This window comes from Balaenoptera physalus (genome assembly GCF_965194825.1).
Source record: "Balaenoptera physalus genome assembly, chromosome: 8".
Lineage (NCBI taxonomy): Eukaryota > Metazoa > Chordata > Mammalia > Artiodactyla > Balaenopteridae > Balaenoptera > Balaenoptera physalus.
Window position 1 is genome coordinate 123,553,384 of NC_138887.1, and position 23,321 is coordinate 123,576,704.

The 23,321-nt window shown below is 43.6% G+C and overlaps 1 protein-coding gene across 4 annotated transcripts in view; it reads left to right on the forward strand.

Moving 5' to 3' along the window:
• The window catches only part of UBE3C (ubiquitin protein ligase E3C), a 122,032-nt gene that overhangs the window by 92,819 nt on the left and 5,892 nt on the right, over positions 1-23,321 (forward strand). For all 4 annotated transcript variants that reach the window (XM_082472626.1, XM_082472627.1, XM_082472628.1 and 1 more), the window contains 4 exons: positions 6,512-6,724; positions 13,259-13,447; positions 13,548-13,614; positions 18,208-18,338. In XM_082472626.1, coding sequence (XP_082328752.1) covers positions 6,512-6,724; positions 13,259-13,447; positions 13,548-13,614; positions 18,208-18,338 — 600 coding nt within the window. The remainder of the gene's footprint in view (positions 1-6,511; positions 6,725-13,258; positions 13,448-13,547; positions 13,615-18,207; positions 18,339-23,321) is intronic.

The window sequence follows — 23,321 nt, forward strand, 5'->3', positions numbered from 1 at the left end:
TCTGTGAGTATCAGAACCACTGGATTGTTCGCTTTAAGTGGGTGAATTGCCCGGGGCTGGGGGTGCGCGATGTTTAGAACCCAGTCGTGGTGGTGGTTGCGCACCTCTGTGAGTATCAGAACCACTGGATTGTTCGCTTTAAGTGGGTGAATGGCCCGGGGCTCGGGGTGCGCGGTGTTCAGAGATCAGTCGTGGTGGTGGTTGCGCACCTCTGTGAGTATCAGAACCACTGGATTGTTCGCTTTAAGTGGGTGAATGGCCCGGGGCTGGGGGTGCGCGATGTTCAGAGACCAGTCGTGGTGGTGGTTGCGCACCTCTGTGAATATCAGAACCACTGGATTGTTCGCTTTAAGTGGGTGGATTGTCCGGTACGTGAATTATATCTCAACACAGCTGTTACCAAAAAGTAGTGCTGTAATATGGTAGTTTGGGTAGAGCCTTAAGTGTCAGAGGGGTTAGGGGAGGGGGAGGTCAGTGTGAGGTGGCTTCGTGGGTGGGGCATGTCACAGACATCGTCACCCTCGTTAGCAAGGGTCCTCAGTACCTGGGGGTGACGCCTCCTACCCTTGAGCGACACCAGGATCCTCACAGTTCAAAAGTGTAATTAATATTTTATTATCCTGGTGGTGAAAGTAGAAGTTTTAAACCTGCAAAGTGTTTTCTTTTAATTACGGAGAAAAGTTCTTGGTTGTATGGGGTACCTTAACGAGTGTCTTTCCAGAAGCAGGAATATAACAGCTGCTCTAGAACTCCCAGATACTTACTTCTTTCTTTTCTTTTGACCGCGCCGTGTGGCATACGGGACTCTAGTTCCCCGACCAGGGATCGAACCCGTGCCTCCTGCAGTGGAAGCGCAGAGTCTTAACCACTGGACCGCCAGGGAAGTCCCAGTATTTACTTCTTGTGGGTAGAAATGGGAGTGTGGGTTTTGTTACTTTGGCTGTGGAGACGCGAGTGCTTTATCGTCTGGAGACCTTCCGGTGGGCACAGTGGGAGGAGCAGAGCAGCCTCTGTGGAGCCTGAGCTGGGGGAGGGGGCCTGGGGGGCAGCGGTCGCGGGACAGAGTCGCTGCCACACTGTGGTGGGTTTCTGGACGCCCAGTGAGGAAAACAGGATCGAGCATGGATCTCTAATCCCCCACCCGTCTACATTCTCACAGGGTTTCCGAAGTGAGAGAGCTGTTCTTGAAAATAAGGCTGTCAGACCCTCCGTGCGGGTTATCACTTGCCATGAACAAGTAAAAACCTCTCCTCCGCTTCCAGGGCTGGTGGGACACCTCGTCCCCCTGGGTGGCAATGGCACAGGTGAGACCCGACACACAATGCGTGCCGTGTCGCTGAGGGTCAGGCAGCGGTGTGGACAGGGGTACGGGAGTGAGCAGTGCGGAAGGGTTTGAAATGAATCCCCTACACGTAGTTTTGCATAACCTGAAATGTCTCAGAAGAGAATAAATGGTTTTTTGCAAACAAATTCATGGATGCAGAATTCCATCCTACAGATCAGCGGTCCCTAGCACACAGTTGGCACTTAATAAATCTGCTAAATGACTAGGCACTGTATGTTGTACGTAGACTTGCACTGAAGATCAGATGTGTTTCCTGCCTTGCAGGAGCTTATCATAAAAATCAATAGTAGCCCCAGAGACCATGTTTTTCAACTCTCAGTTATTAATTCTGAAGCATAGCTACTAAATTAAATAGCATACTGCTATCAGCTTACATCCTTATTTTACATACCTTTTATTTTTCAAACTCTGAGGCTAGCATGATCTGAAATAATTAAAATTATCTCCTTGCTCAATTAGAGTGGCTTTAAAACAAGACATCTCTGATATAGTTTTTAGATTAAGTTATAAATGTTCACTTTAGAACTACCTGAAGATTGATAGAGATGCATTTGAAAAGCATTATTTTTTTTATTGATTCTTAATGTAGTAAATTACTGAAGTTATTTGGCCGCAAACAGAAATGGCCTGAGATGCGGCTCACATTGACTCTCCCGGTAGGGCCATGATTTGCATTAATTGCATTGCGACTGCACTTACTTATATTAAAAGGCTTCTACCATAATTAATCCTTTTTATTTCAAATCATTTTGGCACAATTTCTAGCTATAAACACTCATAAAAGACAGACAGTTGAAAAATGCGTTATAGGTTTTTTTTTCCATATACCTATTGCTATTTTTTCATGACAAGTAGTTATTGATATGCTTCTACGAACAAGTGTGGTGCAGCTGACTGAGAATTAAGGCCAGTATGAAAAACGCTAAGTGGATTATTTTGCATAAAAAATTGGCAGTTTTTGAAGTTGTATAATTAACCTGTGTTTAGAAAATACCTTGATTTATGCTTACATTTGTATCTCAGTTGCATACATTATGGAAATTTAATTTATAACCCATTTAGCTGATGCAATCATAGTTTTTAGTGCTATCATTTATTAGTGCTTGTATATTAAATGCTCTAAAGGTTTAAACCTGCCTCGTGTAAAAAATTATACCTATGCATTTACATTTTATGAGTCACAGTGGAATTTCTGTTTAAAATTCAGGTAGCTCTGATAGATTTAACAAACTTCACAGGTTTATTGTTACTAATGCAGAAATGGCAAACAATGACCTTATATATTGAACATCAGATGATTTACACTTTGAGTTTACTTTACAGTCCACTGTACAAATGAGGCTTTTCTTCCACACCTGGGATCAATCATGTCGTCTTCTGCAGAATGCTCTCCTTGGCTTTGAAGGCATCATTCATTTAGAAGTAATGGGGTTTATAAGTGCTTCAGGTTAATAGTATTAGCCATTCTTAACTTGAAGCAAACCGTGGCTTCTCAAAACAGCTCTCTCTGTACATTATCAGTAGATGACTTAAGTGCCAGTTGCCATTTTATTACTCGTTCTCTAATTAAGAAGTCCTTTTATGCCATCTTTTCAAAATTAATTGGGTAATCATTAGTCTTCAAATCAAATAAAAGCACAGGGACGTAACACTCCAGTTTCCCTGGCACAGAACATCTGTGGTCTTCACTGGAGGGAAGATGGGAGCCTGAACTCCTGAGACGCGGTGACCTCCCTCGGGAGTGTGGTTCAAGGTGCCTGTCAGTAGCTTTCTGAACATAAGCCAGTGCACTCTGGATGTTTACTTCTGGGAGGATGTTTCATAGCTGTTTTCTAGTTTCCTCCAGTCACGTTAGTGGGTGAGAGTTTAAAATGTGGGTCTCAGGGGGTATCTGAGCTTTCTCTGGACGTTTAGGGGGAAAGGGGGAAGCGTGCATATGAGTGCGTGAGACTGGTGTGTTTAAGGGTCAGTGATTATAGACTGCCTCCCGAGTATGAGATAGAACATCGGTCCCCAACCTTTTGGGCACTAGGGACCAGTTTCGTGGAAGACAATTTTTCCACGGGGCGGCGGGGAGGAGGGTAGGGTTCAGGCGGTAATGCGAGCGATGGGGAGCAGCAGGTGAGGCTTCGCCCCCCCTCCCCCCGCCCGCCGCGCACCTCCTGCTGCGGTACCAGTCCGCAGCCCGGGGCTGGGGGACCCCTGAGATAGAGGGTTCAGTCGTGCAGCAGTGCTGGAAGCTGTGACTACGGAAGGGTCCCTCCCATGATGCGCAGTGGCACAAGGCTGCCATCTTTAATGTGGGGAAGGTGCGAGGGGCAGTACCAGCTCACTCTGGCATTAGTTACGTCACACAGGTCTGTCTCACTAAACCCTGTGCTTAGCCTTTAGCGTGTGTGGGTGTGGCCAGGTGGGTGGCCTCTTGGAAGAGTGACTTCTGAAGTCAGTTTCATGGCTGAGTGATCACCCCTTAGATTAAATTTTGCTTTATTTTAGTTGCATGCATAGCATCATAGCACTGAACCCTCAAACAGTGGTTTGAAGAAGATCTGAGTGTGTCACAAGGCATAGCTGATGGTAGTGGTCGCTAAGGCAGAGCTAGTCCAGCCCTCACGCCCTGTCTGTCTGTCCTTCTGGGGTCACAGACTGCCCTGCAAACAGAGAAAGGTCCATGATCCCCTGTGCTCAAGGCGACGCTTCCAGCTCCGCATTTACCAAGTGAGGGACTGACACCCCTTCTCCCCTGAGAGCGGGGGTGACTACAGTCATGGGAGCTTCTCAGAGGATCCGTGTCTCTGCAGATTAGATGTATTCTAACAAAAATGGCCTTTGTGGGGGAAATCCAGATTTCCCCTTGACTTGCACATAAGAATCACTTTTACCTTACAGTCAGTTGGATTTTCCAGGGGGCCAAATGGAAATGCGGTCACTGATGTTGCCTGCTTAGCAGAACACCTGTTATGTAGCAAGCATTCAATAAGTGGTAACTATTATTTTCATTAGAGCATTTTTGACAAGAAAGATTTGTTGGGGCTTCTAAGTCATTTGCTACAATAATCTGCTTCTGAAAATTTTACAGCACATTTCTGATTCCTTGTTGCATTTTACAGCCTCAGGCCATAGGGATATTTATCATGCCAGGTGAATCCTGACATTATATTGGAAAACTTTATATAATTGTATTTCCTACCCTCTTTTGCTGGAGAATCTCTGGAGATTAATATAGTAATACTAACACTTAATGTAATCCAACACCACTGGTCATCAGGGAAATGTAATTTAAAACCACAATGAGATTCCCCCGTTGCACCAACCAGAATAACTAAACTTCAAGAGTGACAGTACTAATAACTGGTGAGAATGTAGATCAGTTAGAACCTTCCTACATTGCTGGTCATGGCGAAAAGAAATTGTATTTTGGAAGACAGCACGTCAGTGTCTAATATAGTTAAACCTACCTCGTGTTCCAGTACTTCCACTGTCACCCAACCTGCTCAAGTATATAATAAAGAGAAATCAGAGCACAGACCCGCAGAAAGGCAGGCCAGTGACTGATACAGCAGCTCTATGATCGTAGCCGAGACTGGAGACCACTCACATGTCCATCGTCGGGTGACTACGTAGAGCTGTTAACAGCAGTAACATAGGTGAATCTCAAAAACAGTAGGTTGTGGGAAGACAGATATAAAAGAACACAGACTGTATAGCCCCAGTTATGAAGCTCCAGAACTGACGAAACTTACCTGTGGTGGCAGTAGAGTGAGGGTTAGCCTGAGGGAGGGAGGGTGTTGACTGAGGGCTGAGGGGATGCGGGGTTTGGGGAGGGGTGTGAACGTTCTCTGTCGTGAGCTGAACGGTCGTTACACAGCTGGGAGCAAGTACTGGCACGTTGTACGTTTCACTTTATGTAAGTTATACCTTAATATGAATAGTTGCAAAAATCATTACACATTGCCATCCTTAGACGTAAAGGTAGACAGTAACTTACAGTGAAAACACTGATCTGGGCATCAGGCAATCTGGGTTTTGACACCAGTTTTGCTGCCTACTAACTCAATATCTGGACAAATCTCCAGAGTTCTAAGGCCCAATTTCTTCATTTTACAATATGTGTTGGCAAACTACAGCCTGTGGGCCTATAGCCTGCCACCTATTTTTGTATGGTCACCGAGCTAAAAATACTTTTTTTCCCTCCCATTTGATGGTTGAAAAAAAAATCTAAAGAAGAATAATATTTCTTGACATTGGAAATTACATGAAACCCAACTTTGGCACATAGCTGCCCTCATTCCTTCACACATTGTGCTCCTTTTGTGCTACGAAGGCAGAGTGGAAGGGTGGCCACCGAGGTGGTCTGACCTGCCATTGTGGGTAGAATTGTGACCCCCAAAAAGATATGCTCAAGTCCTAATATCCTGTACCTGTGATGTGACATTCGGAAAGATGAGTCTTTGCATATGTAGTCAAGCTCAGGTGAGGTCATATTGGGTAGAGTGGGTCCCAGAATCCAGTGACTGGCGTCTTCATAAGAGAAAGGAGAGGGAGATTCGGACACAGAGAGTGAACACACACAAGGGGAGAGCAGCACGTCCAGAGGCAGAGGCTGGAGGGGCACAGCAACAGGCCAGGGCCCAGCAAGGTGCCGGCAACACCACAGCTGGAAGAGGCAGGAAGGACCCTCCCCTAGCGCCTGCCCAGAGAGCGTGGCCCTGCTGCCACCTTGATTTCAGGCCTTCAGACTGGGAGACAGTAAGTTTCTGTTGTTTGAAGCCACCCAGTCTGTGGTGCTTTGTTACAGCAGCCCTAGGAGACCGATACACCTGCAAAACACTTCACGGAAAGCACCTGGCAGGCTCTTGTAGCATGAAGGCTGTGGCTCTTAAAAATCCCCATCGGCATTTCAGCCCTAAAATTCTTTGGTAGTCTGTTCTAGAAGTTTCTACATAGTGAATGTATGCATTGAATGCTTGAACTGTGGCCTGGCACGTGGTAAACGCTCATCAAATACTAGCTTCCACCGTCCTCCTCCTCCTCGTGGGGAAGAAGTGGCTGCTATCTTAGGATTCTGTTAAATATCAAATTGGACATACATTTTCTTATTTTTAGAAAGTATGAAAGAAGAGTTCCTGTGAAATGCTGATCAGTGGTCTCTGTTCTCATTTGAAGGCTCTCTATGAAAATATGCTGGTGGAACTGCCCTTTGCTGGCTTTTTCCTGTCCAAGCTGCTTGGAACCAGTGCGGACGTGGACATCCACCACCTGGCTTCCTTGGACCCCGAAGTGTATAAGAACTTGCTTTTTCTCAAGAGCTACGAAGGGGACGTGGAGGAGCTGGGGCTGAACTTCACTGTGGTGAACAACGACCTCGGAGAGGCACAGGTGAGTCGGGGCTCTGGTGTGCAGAGACGTTTGCATTCTTCTGTATGAGCTTGTGCACATTTTCGTCGGAGGAGTCCCTGGGGCTGAGAGTAGAGCTGGGGGAGTTCTGGTGGTGAGTGCAGCGCTCGCCACCCCTCGCGGTGCCAGGCAGCCAGGCACAGCAGCCGTCCTCCTGTGAAGGTCACTCGCGTGGCTGTGAGTTAACCTTGCCTCTGGCCTCATTTTTGGAGCCTTGGGGGTAGGTGGGGCTCCTTTGTTCCTCATCCACGCCGAGTGGCCCTCGGCAGCTCTAACGCGGGTCGCAGACCTTCACTATCCACCTGGGTGCTCCTGTTATTTATATCCTTAAAAAAAGTAAATAACATACTAGAGAGTCAAGCTAAGTTTTTGAATAGCTGCTTTATTGAGATACGATCCATGTACCATAAATTCCGCCCTGTAGCCTGTACAAGGCAGGTTAGTACGACCAGCTCCAGCATCCACGTTTAGGACACTGTTATCACCACGGAGACGCCGTGTGCCCAGCAGCAAGTCCCGCCCGTCCCCAGTCCAGGCAAGCACTGGCCCACCTCCTGTCCCTGTGCCCCTGTCTCTTCTGGATGTTTTTCACACCTGGAACCTTAGGGTGGGTGGCCTCTGGTGCCTGGCTTCGTTTACTGGGTGTTGCAGGTGTACTTCACTCCCTTTTCTGGCCAAATGATGTATGGATATACCACATTTTCTTTACCAGTTGATAGGTGTTTGGGTTATTTCCACTTTTTGGCTCTTGGGAATAATACTGCTATGAACACTCATGTAAACCATACATACTGAACGATTTAACACCCGGGATTTGCTTCGGATGTCATGAGAACAGGGCCAGTAGGTGAAGGCACAGGTGGCCTAGATTGGCCGCGAGGTAGAGCTTGCTGAAGCCGGTGGTGGAGGTGGGCGTGGGGGTCGTCGTACCGTCTGTCTACTTGAACACGCGCGCAGATGATCCCACAGTCTGCAGTCCTTTAAAAGATGCACACAGGCAAATCGAATTGTTTGAGCGCTTTGGAAGTCATATTTGTTAATATCTCATTGGATTTTTGAAGTAACCAACTTGTACTATAATGCTGACTGGGTCATCGTGTTTCCGGTTACTTTTAAGTGCCTCTTGCTTCCTTGTGCAATAATATCCAGTTAATTCTGGATAAAATAAGGAAGATAATGAGTGACCCTAAAATTTAAGCATTAATTCACTTGGAATTTAAGACTGTAGAGCAATTTTGACTAACTGAAGGATAAACGTAATTTTTTCTCCCTGATTAAAATAGTTCCATGTAGCATTTTCGCTTTATATTTCTCCGTATCAATTAATTTCTCTTTTCCTATTAGCTATACTCCATCACTGCTATTCCCATTTTCGGAAGTCTTTTCTCCGTTCTGCCATTTAATATGAACGCTTTATTTGGTAAGAGTTTAAGTGAACTGTGTACATAAAATATAACTATATTATGTTACAGTTTCATTTAACATTCTAATGAGGATGGATTGTGATGAATTTAACTTTCTGGTCATGTAATATGTTAATGAGATACACTAACATACTAGGAGAAATGATAGAATAAAAATCAAATGTTTAAGAGTAGTCGTGACCTGATGTCTCTCTGAAACTTTAAAATCATCTTACTACATGTATATTTATATTTTCAGTCAGATTAAAAACATTCTAACTCTTAAAAAAAAGAGTAACCAACCGTGCTTTTCTGACTTACAGTTGGTTTTCGTAGAAGTTGTCTCTTTCGCAGGAGAGATGCATCTTTTCTGCTCTTCTTATGTAGATTGATAATCTTTTCTGAATCTAGTAGTTGGACTTTAGCTATGAAAGTATTGTTATCTTTAAACTTTGTAATTGCTTCTCTAAATTTCTGTTATTCCTTGGTTTCTAATCCAGGCTTTCAAAGGTTATCAGCTTTGCCAGCTGAAAAGTAACTGTGTGTTCAGCAGGTCCTTAGTGTCCCGTCCAGGCAGCCTGGAACGTGCGCTGACCCCACAGGTGACTGACCCCTGGGGCGCAGCGCTGACTGTTTATTTTGGTGACCATGTACGCTGACCCCGTCTGGATCGACGCGGCTTTGGGTTTTTTTCTGTGGTGTCGCCTACTTGCCTCTCCATGCCTGTTCTTCCCTCCTTCATCATTCAGGAGGGGTTGGTGGCGCTCTGTGCACCAGCCAGTGGGCTGTGCGGAGGAGGTTGCCTTTAACTGTAAGAGCACACTCATTCTAACTGGAGGCAGATACGATCTGCGTTGCGAGATCTGTAGTTTAGTAGTAGCTCAAAAGGAGTGCTCCCATCCCAGTAGGTCAGGGAGGGCTGCCCGGAAGAGGCTCTGGGTGGGTGATGAGGGGTCACCAGGTAGGTGAGCAGATCGATTTGGAAGAGGCTGAAGTTTCACAGGCTTGGAGGAGAGTAGGTAGACAGAGCCGAGAAGCCTGGGCTTTATCCTCTCGTCCGTGGGGAACCTTTTAGGGCCTTGGGCTTTAGGAAGGCTAAACATACACTCAGGAAGAGAGCCCATGTTTCATTCCTTCGCTGATTTAGGGTATTTCGGGGTAAGAGAGCCTAACAGGTGCGTTTCAGAGCTAGTAGGAAAAGTAATGATAAGACACTTGCGCCTCCTGTCAGCGGAAGCTGAGGTTCTGGTTCTGTGAGTCAGGGCAGGTCCTGGGTATTCTCTGGGTCAGGTGGTTCCAGAATTCAGAGAAACCACAGTTTGGTTAAGCAGTGAAAAAAAGTTTTTAATGAGAGGAGTTTGACCGTAATTTTCATTTGTAAAATTACGTTCTGTGGATCAGTGTCTTGGACTAAGTAGATTTTATTTGAGTCGGACGAGGGGTGGGGCAGGCAGGACATTCCAGAGTTTCTTCTTTTCCAGGCTGATGAACGTGCCGTTGTTGGATATGTCACGTTTGTTTATCCATCTGTCGATGGACATTACAGTTGTTTCAGCTATCGTGAATAATGATGCCATGGCCGTCGCTGTATAAGTATCTTTTGGGGTCCCTGTTTTCAGTTATTTTGGGTGTATACCTAAAAGTGGAATTGTTGGGTCATATGGCAGTTCTGTGTTTAACTTTTTGAGGACCCTCTGTACTGTTTTCACACGATTTTACATTCCCGCCAGCAGTGCACAAGGGTTCCAATTTTTCCACATACTTGTCTGCACTTGTTATTTTCTTTCTTTTCTCTCTGTTTTTAAAATAATAGCCCTCCTAGCGGGTGTGAAGTGCCGTTTCACTGTGGTGGTACATACAGTACACAGCGCTGTGCTGTAGTACCGAGGGTCCCTCAGGAAAACTAAGAGATTTAGTATCTTTTCATTGGCTTCCCCCCTAGACTACAGAACTGTTCCGTGGTTTATTCTCCGTCGTGATGTCTTCCAAAACTGAAGCAAAAAGCGTACACAAAGATTTATACATCCTACTGTCTAAACCTTCTGGATATTTTTTAAATGATGATCTTTGTGGTTTTTGAGTTTTCCGTATGTTTCTTAGCCTTTAAAGCTACCTGTTTCAGAAATAAGTGTGGACTAAATCCTAAACAGGAATAAAGGAAATAATGCTTCCTGAGACCTCCTCCTTCCTCCTGCTTGGTCACGTCTAGGCATCTTTGAGAACTGGCATCGATGCTGTAAGATAAAAGGATGAGGGGTTGAGAACCATATTTCATTTGGTTGTTTTGTTTTGACCTCTTTTTCCATCTCATAGAGCTGAAATTTCAGCACTGCAAAATTGAGATGTTCTTTTAAAGACGGGATTTATTATTGTCAGAAGGAAACGTCAGCGTGCAGATAGTGAAGCCGCTGCTGCCTCGCTCCACCTAGTGGCGCGGCGTAGAAGAAACGAAATGAAAGCTTTGGGGCCGTCGCCGAAGCCTTTGCTAATGGGGGTGTTTCCCATTTTCCTTCTGAAGTAGACGGTAATGGTGAGATGTCGCATGTGTAAGAGTTCCATTAAAGCGCCACTGATAATACTGGAATCTGCTAAAAGCAAAAGTGTGAAGTCAAGATGTTCCAATTATTCATAGAAATTCCCACTGAGTAGAGAGATTATAGATGATAATGCATAAGAATAATTATACTAAAGAGTCTAATTGGAAAGATTAAAGTCACTGGTAAAGTACCTAATTTGGGGAGAGATCGTATGGATTTCTGTAGAAACATATATAAAAACCTAGTTCTCATATACAGGTTTAGGTTTATAAAACATCATGATTTAGAGGTTTGTAATATGCAGATACTTCATTGTGCTGGCGGGTGATGTTAATGAGTCTTCCCTTTTAAAATAATGGTGTTGCTCTCCAGTGTTTTCTGTAGTGTAATCAGTGTGGCTGCTTGGTAGCCTGCTCGAAAGCAAACCTGAAATTGTAGATGACGAATTTATGCTCAGGGCTTAAGATGGATCCATAAATAATCATCTGTTCTGTAGACGAGCACTGAACTTGACTCACGAGAGCCTGGCTAAAGCCCTGTTTTGGCTGCTTTGCTGTGAGACCTTGGGCGAGTCACAGACCCCGTGCTCATCTTCAGAAGGGCATAAGCTGCCGTGAGGATGAAATGAGCCCCTGTGCGTGAGTGACGGGGTGGGGGGTGGGCGGTGGGCAGAGGGGGTGGTGCCTGTGCACTCCCAGGGGCCGTAAGGTGTAGACGTCCAGGGCGGCAGAGAAGAGAGCTCTTGCTTTAAAGATTCCATGTTTAAAGATTTAAATATGCCCCTCAAAACGGAACTCTGAGGACAGATTTGACGTGATTTAAACATACATAGCTTTTTAGGTGTAGCCTGAGAGAGGAGTTTAAATTACCAGTGTAACCACTTTAAAGTTACTAGAAATGTCAGTGCTGTCTGATTAGTCAGGTAACGGGGGCTTTAGAAGCTCTTTAAACGATACCGTCACGGGTCCTTTTTCTTCCAGATCACACAGTACATCATCATTTATTATCTGCCTTTAATCCACTTAAAGGAAGGGGGGTGGTGTCTTAGCTGTGGAGACGGAACAGCCAGCTCCTGTGGCCCGGGTGACAGGAGGCCTGTTGGGAGAGCAGCACAGGAGGCAGCGCGGCCTCTCCCCAGAGCCCCTCCTCGGACCTGGCGGTTGCAGCACTGAGAACGTGAATTAGTGAGCAGTGAGCGTCATCTGATAAAGCTGCACAGCTTTGATAGCACTAGATGGCTGTGTGACCATCAGACAGGATAATTTAAGTAAAGCCATCACCAGATCCTAAAACAGCCCCTTCTGTAAAGTGATAAAACAACTGGGGTAAAATGCCATCGCCCAGAGGGAGGGGGTGTCTTTGCTGCACTTGGAATATAATAACTACCAAGAGGCTAGAGGCTGTGAAGGAAATCATGGCGGGGGGGAGGGTATCAGTCATTTTCCCGTGGTCCGTAATCTAAGCATTCCTCTGCTTTTACCCTGCAAGTTTGCCCCCTACTTCCTAGGCGTATTGAGCCTGTTTTGAATGTTACCCAGTTCCCACTGGCCGCAGTCCCCTTACGAAATAACTCCTCCACTCTGGAATGTCTTTGTTCACTATTTTGGATGTATTTATATTTCTTTATCCTTGGCATACATTACCTCATCCACACGCCTTGAGAATGCATTTCTTTTGTTTAAGCGCTAGTAAACAAGGATTCTGAAGTCTACTCTGGTGAATTAGGCTTACATATTTGTAGCTGTCTGTGGAGTTTTGTCTCGTCAGCTTTGCTTATGTGAGTTTACATAGTCACAGTTCCAGGATGGACAAAGCAAGTGTCACCGTGTCATAGAGTTCAGGGCCGGGTGACTTCTCTGGCACGCACTGAAGTGAGGTGCAGGGCACCCGAGTCCGGGCTCCCCATCTCCGCTGTGGCTCATTCCCCCCAACGCTCCAGGGTTGCTTCCCGGGGGTTCCTGACCCTGCGATTTTCTGAGTGTCGTTACACAGTGATAAAGAAGTTCTTTCTAATGCTTGCAGATACATGAGAAATGGAGTTATTTCTAGTGATTACCACTACCCTTTATATCATATTCAAAGTACTTTATGGTAGTAATATGGAAACACAGAGAGAAATATATGCTACCTATTTGTACAAGTAAGAATAATCATTTTACTACAACCTTAATTCCTTAAGCTGCGTTTTCTCCAGAATGAATCCCTTCTGACTCGTGCTGGTTGTTTGGTTCATATCTTTGCACTTCGTGATTTTTTTTTTTAATTAATTTTTTTTATTGCCCTGTGTGATCTCTCATTATTTTTTTTTAATGGAATTGCCATGATTACATTGTAGCATCATGCCTCGGGACTTTGGAGAAAGCCGGGGTCGTTCATGATCTTAAAGACAGAATAAGATGCCAGGCTCTGGAGGGTCCCATCAGAGGACTCGTCCATCTGTGAGGCCACACGTGCTGGTTTTCACTAAGAGTCTCGTGTACAGAGCAACACAGTCAGGTTCCCTTGAAACAGTTGCTCTTGCTCTTGTTTTACCCTGTACTTTGAGAAGCTTTTGACTCTCCCTTTAATATTCACAGGTGGTTGAGCTGAAACCGGGTGGCAAGGATATCCCGGTGAGCAGCGCCAACCGGATCGCGTACATCCACCTGGTGGCCGACTACCGGCTGAACAGGCAGATCCGCCGGCACTGCCTGGCGTTCCGGCAGGGCCTGGCCAACGTGGCGCGCCTCGAGTGGCTGCGCATGTTCGACCAGCAGGAGATCCAGGTCCACTTCTTGCGCCTGCGGGCACGGGTGTTTCCTGGCGGGAAAGGCCTTCTTCGGACCTGCCTCCGGTTTTATAACCGGAACTTGTTCTTTTTTCCAGGTATTAATTTCTGGTGCACAAGTTCCCATAAGTCTGGAGGACTTAAAATCCTTTACAAACTATTCAGGTATGTTATCACTACTAGTTATTCATCCCTGAAAATGTTACAGATGGTCATATTTCCAGAGTAATTTCTAACATGCTTTTTTACATGGCTAATTCATTCATGATTTGAAACCCAGGCTGTATGGGGTTACAGGGAACTCCTCTTCCTGTCTCATTTCCCACCATCCCATTCCTCCCCTGCCCGTCCCCACCAGGAGTAACCACTGTTCTTGGTGTCTTTACATATTTACATATAAATACAAATTTCATTCTTATTTTCCTTGTTTGTATGCACTATTCTGCAGCCTGCTTTTTTCTCTTCACAACTTACCTTATTAAGCCTCTTCTTATGGCCACTGGGTTGCTTCCAGTCTTCTGCTTTGAAAAATAGTGCTAGGCCAAAAAAAAAAGAAAAACCTAAAAACTGAACCTCATCAAAATATTTACTTTTGATTAAATTAAACTTAAAAGTTTTTACTCTTCAAGAAAATGAAAAACCAAAAAGAAGACGTATAAATGGCCAATAAGCATATAGAAAGATGCTCAACAACATTAGTCATTAACGAAATAACAAAAGCATAACTAGGTTGTTCAGAGTTGGATTGGTGTACTCTTTGGGTGTTTGTGAGGTTTTTTGTTTTTTGTTTTTTTCTTTTGGCCGTGACACGCGTCATACGGGATCTTAGTTCCCCAACCAGGGATCAAACCCATGCCCCGTGCAGTGGGAATGTGGAGTCTTAAGCACTGGACCACCAGGGAAATCCCATAAACTTTATTTTATATACTTGGGAGCAGTGAAAAGGAAAAAAAAAAAATCATCCTTAAAACAACCACTATTATTTTGGTTTGTTTTCCTTAACCATAGTCTGTTATTCTGGTATTTTCAGGGTTTTTGGTAAAAATCAGCAGACTGATTTTAAAATTTATATGGAAATGTGAAGGACCTAAAATAGCCAAAACATTTTATAGAAACAAAGTTGAAGGATTATCACTCTGATTTAAAACTTACTATAAAACCACAATAATTAAGACGTTGTGGAATTGGCACAAGGATAGGCATATTGATCAGTGGAACATAATTGGGAGTTCAGAAACAAATCCTTAGATTTACAGTTAATGATTTTTGACAGTTCAGTGGTGCTGGAACAGTGTGCATGTGGAAAAGAATGAGCTTAGACCTTGACCTCACACCGTATGCAGAAATGAATTCAACAGGATCAGAGACCTGTAGGTAAAAGCCGAAACTGTAAAACTTCTAAAAGAAGATATAGGAGAAAATCTTCATGACTTCTGGATTAGGCAGAGTTTTTAGTTGTACAGCAAAAGCATGATCCAGAAAAAAGAAATTGATAGAAATTTGGACTTTCTCAAAATTAAAGATTTTGTGCTTCAAAAGATACCATTAAAAAAGTGAAAAAACAAGCCAGAGATTAAGAGAAAATATTTCCAAGTAATATATCTAATAATGGCTTATGTCCACAGTATATAAAGAACTTTTGCAACTCAATAATATAAACAACTGAATTTTAAAACATGGGCAGAAAATAAAGTGTTTCACTTAAGAAGATATATAAGAATGTCTGGTAAGCAAATAAGCACATGAACAGATGTTTAACACCATTAAATATTAGGGAAATGCAAATTAAATTCTGATGAGATACCACTACATACCCACTAGAATGACTGTTCTCAAAGAAGACAGTACTAAGTGTTAGTATGTGAAGAAATTTGAACCCTCTTGACTGGTGGCAGTGTTAAATGGTAGAACCTCTTTGGAAAAGTTTAGTTATATAAAAAGTTAATTGTAGAACAATTGGATTTTTGCAAAAGAATGAGGCTGTACCCCCACCTCATACCATATGCAAAAATTAACTCAAAATGGATCAAGAACTTTAATGTAATACCTAAAACCATAAAACTCTTAGGAGAACACAGGGATAAATCTTCATGACCTTGGATTTGGCAGTGGGTTCTTAGATATGACATCAAAAGCAGGAGCAACAAAAAAAAGTAAATAAATTGGACTTCATCAAAATTACAAGCTTTGTGCATCAAAGAACATTATTAAGGAAGTGAAAAGACAGCCTTCAGAATGGGAGAAGATATTTGGAAATCATATATCTGATGAGGGTCTGGTATCCAGAATGTGTAAAGAACCCTTAAAACTCAACAAGAAGACAAGCCGGTTCAACGACGGGCAGAGTGCTTGAATAGACATTTCGCCAAAGAAGATATTACAAATAGCCAGTATGCTCAAAAAGATGTTCAGCATCACTAACCTCTATGGAAATGTAAACCAAAACCAGAGGGACATATATTCACATCTATTAGGATGGCTGTTATTACACACACACACACACACACACACACACACACACAGAAAATAACAAGTGTTGGCAAGGATGTGGAGAAATTGGAACCCTCATTCATTGCTGGTGGGAATGTAAAGTAGCCAACATGGAAAATGGTTTGGTGGTTCCCCAAAAAGCTCAACATAGAATTACTATATAATCCAGCAATTCAGGACTTCCCTGGTGGTCCCGTGGTTAAGAATCCGCCTTCCAATGCAGGAGATGTGGGTTCAATCCGTGGTCGGGGAACTAAGATCCCACATGCCTCACACCACAGCTAGGGAGTCTGCGTGCCGCAGCTACTAAGCCCACACACTCTAGAGCCCGTGCGCCACACCAAAAGATCCCACGTGTCACAGTGAAGATCCCACGTGCCGCAACGAAGACCCGACGCAGCCAAACAAATAAATAAATATTAAAAAAATAATAATCTAGCAATTCTACGCCTAGGTCTATATCCAAAGGGATTGGAGGCAAGGACTGAAACACCTGTGTTCGTGCAACATTGTTCACAGGAGCCAAAAGGTGGAAACAACCCCAGTGTCCACCTACAGATGATGGATAAACAAATGTGTTGTAGACATACAATGGGAATATTATTCAGTCTTAAAAAAGGAATGACGTTCAAATGCACGCTACAACATGGATGAATCTTGAAAACATTACGCTAAGTGAAATAAGCCAGACACAAAAGGACAGATGCTGTATGATTCAACTTCTATGAAATACCTGGAAGAGGCAAATTCCTAGTCACTGAAAGTAGATGTGAGGTTACCAGGGGCTGGGGAGGGGGCACAGGAAGTTACTGCCTAGTGGTTATAGGAGTGTCTGCTTGGGGTGATGGAAACGTTTGGGTTGGAAACAGCAGCGATGGTTGCACAACGATGTGAATGTAATTAACACCCTTGGATTATACACCTGAAAATGGTTTAAATGGTGAATTTCATGTTACATATTTTACGACAATTGTAAAAAGAAACCTATCCAGACTCCTCTGTTCTGTTGAGTGCTGTTTCCCAACCTTTCCTCCAAGGTAAATTTTGAAAAGGTTTTGGAAATGGATCGTAGTGAAAGTTGCACAGCACCGTGAGTGCAATTTCGTTTAGTGAAACATCTTTAAAAGCACCCTGAGAGACAGACCAGATCATGGTTGTCTATGGGGTGGACATGGGGGTTTTTGAGGAAATGGATATGTTTTAAAACTGGATTGTGGTGATGGTTTCAGAACTATACATTTACTAAAGTAAATTACGTATATCCATGTGTGTATATTTATATGTATATAAATGTGTGCATGTGTCTCCCCTTTCTGTAATTAATTTGTATTGCTCTAAATTTGAACTCTAAAGGCAGATAATACCTAAGGTCACATTGTCCTCACTATCAAGTCTTCTGTTGAAAAGAATGAAATCAATCCAAGCTTTCCTTTGCCAAGAAGTGGTCTTGGCTTCTTTGCGTTATCCTGTCTGCACTGAAAGCGTATGCCTTTAATGATCCTAGCTATTCCTATTCTAGTAAATAGGTTTAAAATATTACCATATTCATTTTGGTGCCAATTAATGCACTTAAGATATTTTATTGATGATACTTCTGTAGTATATTAACAATGAGGGAACAACATATAGCAATTATTTCAGTTTTAGGAAGCACTTAACTAGATTAAAAGCTGTAGGTAGCAGATATCCCACTTCAGAACAGTGGTCTAATTGAGTGCTGGGGTTGGTTGGTAACCATGGTCTCTACCTTGTTGTCGGAAGGATGGGTGATAAAACAAATTTAGATACTAAGATGTGTTGGCAAAGTAACTAGCTCTATTAAAAATAAAAATCCCAATGTTTCTGCTATCTCTAGATGTGTGACAATCATGTAAATCCTTTGTTATTTAGGGTTTGCTACTCAACAGAGGCTGATTTTTAACCCCTAGCAGAGTTCTTAAAACTCAGACCCCTTTGCGGCATCTTTTGCTGCCAGGGTTCATCTTGTAGCTGCAGGATGTTTGTTCCTCATTCTGGCCTTTGGTACTTTACCTTCTGAAGCTTCTCTCCCTGCTGTGTACTTGCCCATCATCTACCAGGACAGAATAAAGGTGTTTCTCTAGAGTTAGCTTTCAGCCATGAGCTGAGAGAAGAAAAGACTGTTCATCACTGGCCAGGCACGACGAAAAGGAATCACTCTTATAAGTTTGTTCCTCTGGTGCCTTTAGGAGACTCTTGCTTCTGCAGTTACCTCGTTTTTAATAAAAACGTCTGTTCCTTTTGTCATAGGAGGCTATTCTGCTGACCACCCCGTAATCAGAGTCTTCTGGAGAGTTGTGGAAGGGTTCACGGATGAGGAAAAGCGCAAACTGCTCAAGTTTGTGACAAGCTGCTCCCGCCCCCCTCTCTTGGGGTTTAAGGTACACAAGCTCGCCGCAGCTGGCTTTAAACACCAACTTGTAACTAAGAAGGCCAGCAGGGTAGCAGATGGGGCTGAATGAAGTAGTGCGTACACATTGTTTTCAGAGAATAGTATATTGACAGTGTGTCAAAACACCTGGTTTATTATTTTGGTACTATGTTTTTAGCCTCATTAACTGAGTATTTCAGCTCCATCACTGAAGGATTGGTTATTATCTGTGTATCCTGGTGCTGGTTTCATCTGGGGTTTTTTTCCCTGCGTTCGCAGTGTCGACCTATTGCTGTGAGGGTTGTCACTGTGCTGGGGGTTAGAAGCGAGGAGCTGCGGCAGCCGGGCGGGCGCACTGTGCCGTGTGTGAATGATCAGTGTCACGCGTCTGTGCGGCTCAGGCTGGTTTCACTTTTGAACTGAAGAAAACACAGGCTACGAATGTTGATGTCGGGTGTTTGGGAAGAATGATGCATGAGCAGTAGTATATTTTTTCCTAGTTGCTCACTGTTACTTATTTCATGTTACCTGGCCTTACTGTGTCGTTTCTGGTAATTCATGTTGATCTCATATAAACTGGCTTAATATTCTTAGCAATTAAAATTGGTCATGGGGGGCTTCCCTGGTGGCGCAGTGGTTAAGAATCCGCCTGCCAGTGCAGGGGACACGGGTTCGAGCCCTGGTCCGGGAAGATCCCACCTGCCGCGGAGCAACTAAGCCCATGAGCCACAACTACTGAGCCTGCGCTCTAGAGCCCGCGAGCCACAGCTACTGAGCCTGTGTGCCTAGAGCCCGTGCTCAGCAACAAGAGAAGCCACCGCAATGAGAAGCCCATGCACCGCAGCGAAGAGTAGCCCCCGCTCGCCACAACTAGAGAAAGCCCACACGCAGCAACAAAGACCCAACGCAGCCAAAAATAATAAACAAATAAATTTATAGAAAAGATAAAATAAAATTGGTCATGGGACAGTTTATGTTTTCCTTATTCATAGTAAAAGAAATAAAGCTATATTTAATAGTTTAAAGAGGCACACAATGGTATATATAACATAAAATAATATCAAGTTAGGTAAGCATTGTATATCGCGTCTGCTTGTGAAACCTACTGGATTGGCATTCACTTTCCAATAACCTTGCATTGGACACTGAGTTATGTATCGGTTGTTCTTTTCTTCAACTTTTTACTTTGAAATTATTTAAAATGTATAGAAAAGTTGCAAGAATTGAACAAAGAACTTATTAACCCACTTTGACCCATTGTTAACATTTTGACACATTTGTTTTATCATTCTCTCTATATACGTATATTTCTTTTCTGAATCATTTGGGAGTAAAAGCTGAAGAGGTCATGTTTCTTACACATTTTTCCTACCACCTCAGTACCCTCTTACACAGCCACAGTTACGTGATCAAAAGTAGGGAACGCGCAGTGATGTCCTGAGCTTGTCTGAGCCTCTGCTTCACACAGTGTGGTCCTGAGACCAGCAGCCTCAGCACCACCTGGGACCTTGTCGGAGCTAAAACGTTCTCAGGCCTTGCCCAGACCCCCTGAAGCCGCTCGAGGAGGGGGCTCAGCCCTCCTGCTCGCACCTGCCCCTCGGTGTTCAGAGCACCTGCAGCGGCCCCGCCGTCCCACAGTGTCCTCCATGGACTTCGGCTTCCCTGGTCTGCAGTCCAGGCCTAGGCTGCACGCTGTGTTTACTGGCTGGTTTCCTCCAGTCTTTGTTTAGCGTTTTCAGCAGGTCCTGGCACGTTACCCGAGAATATCCCTCAGTACAGTGGAGCACTTCCACTCCTGGGAACGAGCGGACTCACGTGTGTTCACACAGTTCTCACGGGATCGCTCAGAGCAATATGACTGATAATGACCAAAAACTGAAACAGTCCAAATGCCCATAAACTGGTCATGGATAAACGGAATATAGTCTCTCCGGGCAACGGGATACATTCAGAAATTAAAACGAATGGATCGCTGATACGGACTACCACGTGTGTGAGCATTGAAAACATTGTGCTGAGTGAAAGGACTCAGACGATAGACTACAGACTGTGTGATTCCTTTTACATGAAATGGCTTTAAATGGGTGGAAATGGGGAACTTTGGGGGGAAATGGCAACATTCTGAAGTTGGATTTATTTCTTTTTATATATAAATTTATTTTATTTATTTATTTTTGGCTGTGTTGGGTCTTCGTTGCTGCGCGCGGGCTTTCTCTAGTTGCAGCAAGCGGGGGCTACTCTTCGTTGCGGTTCGCAGGCTTCTCACTGTGGTGGTTTCTCTTGTTGCAGAGCACGGGCTCTAGACGCGCGGGCTTCAGTAATTGTGGTGCCTGGGCTTCAGTAGTTGTGGCTCACGGGCTGTAGAGCGCAGGCTCAGTAGTTGTGGTGTACGGGCTTAGTTGCTTCACGGCATGTGGGATCTTCCCAGACCAGGGATTGAACCCATGTCCCCTGCATTGGCAGGAGGATTCTTAACCACTGCACCACCAGGGAAGCCCTGAAGTTGGATTTAAATTGTACATTTAAATGGGCAAATATTACAGTATGTAAATTACACCTCAGTTAAGGTGTTTTTTTAAATTGACATCAGTAGCTTAATACAGCATCCCCAAAAGTGCCATCAGAGCTAGAGCAGTAAACTAGAGAAATGGGGAAAGGGGTGTGGCATAAGTGCAGTGATTCTGTTTTTCGTAGGAGGTGAATCACTGACTATTTCAGGGGCAATGAATAATAAAGACATGAATATAAGCAATTATTGAATAATATTATTCAGTGATCTAGCAGAACTAAAATCCCTTCTCTATCTTCCAAATTCTCAGAGGGAGAAATAAGCATGCAAAACAAGACAACCAAACCAACTCTATTTACCAGATAATAGAAAACAAAGTTAACGTGGACAATCAGAAAACAGAGAAATGAGAGCAAGCTGAACTGCCACAACAGTGAACGTGCGTGGAGTAAACGCATTTATTAGAAGAAAAACACTCAGACTGAGTCAGGAAAAAACTGTGTGCAAGTGACACACCTAAACAAAGTGACTCAGGAAGATTTAGTGATGCTTCTAGCTTGGTATATAATCCCCCCTCCTCCCAAAAGAAATAGATGGATCTACTTTGTGGGTTTAAGCCCTGGCCTGCAGAACCAGATAGGAAAATTGGCCCCTGTGACTCTAATGAAAACTGGGCAACAACGTGAAAGAAACATGTCTCCGCGTTTTGGTTCCTCTTGGGCTTATAGCGAAGTCTTTAAATCTGGCCATGTAGGATCTAAAGAGCAGGAAGAAGGCAGATGAGAAGTGCCAGCGGCACAAATACATGGAGCTAATATAGGAGGTTTCCCATCGGAACAGTTAGTGTTGTCTCTCTAAACAGTCATATGAATTAAATTCTTATATATGAAGATTTTAACATGATTAGGTAATTTTGTCAGTAACATTTATTATGAGAGACAAAGCTTACAGTATCTTCCAGTTTCAAAACCACACCAAACCTAGAAGTAAGAAAACTAAGCATCTAGTTTCAAGAAGGGAAGTTTGGAGGGACTTACCCCATCAAAAAACTGGGTGGAAGACCTAGAGATTTCTGCCAGCTCCTGGTTAATTAGTTAAAGCCCGTGGTTTTTGCTTCAGTAAAAATTAGGAGTCTTGCTGGAAGGTTCTAGACATTCTGGCAGCCAGTGGAAGAGCCAGTAGGAGTATTACAGGTTTGGAGGACAGGAAAAGTTGAGGGACTTACATTAACTTTCAAAATCCCAAGTAGAATTATAGTGAAAGTTCTCTGGTCCTGTGTTGATGATCCCATATAATCATAATTGGGTTACCATTATACCATGAAAAATAACTTTCTGGAAGCCATGAGACATCCTTCCTGTTTCACATTTTTTTCAATGATCTGAAACATTTTAAATGCGAAATTTATTTAAGAATTTTCAAATGCTTTTGTGGTTGTCATTAGACTCCAGATTTGGGGAAATCACCGTAATGTTTATGCTTTCCGGTTAGCTCAGTGTGTGTGCTGAAAGGGCTGACAGAATTCAGATTTGAAAGAAGAGAGTGGCTTTTAGTTGAAGTACTATCAGTAGCAGTGGCAGGCATGCATAATTTCAACGTTATGAAACTCCTTATTGCCAGGTTATTGGCGAAGAGTAGCATCTACTAAAGCTAATTGAGGTTTAATATGTTTAATGAATGTGATTGTTACAGACCAAAAAAATCATTAAAGTGCTGTAGAAAATTGTTAAGTTGCCATCAGGCCACATAATAAATTGATGATTTTTCTCACTCTGAATTAATGCAAATTCCCGTTGTACTCTGTTTAGTTATGCACAAAATGGTACCCTTGACTCAGATTTCAACAAAGAACTTCATTTTTTTTTAAACTTTTGAGACACCAAATAGGAAATTCAATTAGCATTATGATAGAAACAGTAAAATGTGGCATTTAACTGCAAAATGTATTTCAAACTTTCCATTTACCAATCATTTATCCATTTACCCAGTACTCACTGACCCTGCCTTCAGAGACCCTTTTCTGTTTCAAAAATGTGATGTTTTTATTTTAGTATATTCAAGCATTTGAGAAAATTGTTGCCCTCAATGTACTCAGAATGCTAAGTAATAAATGTAATAAATGTTATTTCTGTTTCTCTTTTGGTTCCGTTTCTAACATTTTTATGAGACATTTAAAGTGGCACACAGGGGCTTCCCTGGTGGCGCAGTGGTTAAGAATCCACCTGCCAATGCAGGGGACACGGGTTCAAGCCCTGGTCCGGGAAGATCCCACGTGCTGCGGAGCAACTAAGCCCGTGCGCCACAACTACTGAGCCCACGTGCCACAACTATTGAAGCCCGCACGCCTAGAGCCCACACTCTGCAACAAGAGAAGCCACCGACCACAATGAGAAGCTGTGCACCGCAACGAAGAGTAGCCCCCGCTCGCGGCAACTAGAGAAAGCCTGTGTGCAGCAACAAAGACTCAACGCAGCCAAAAATAAA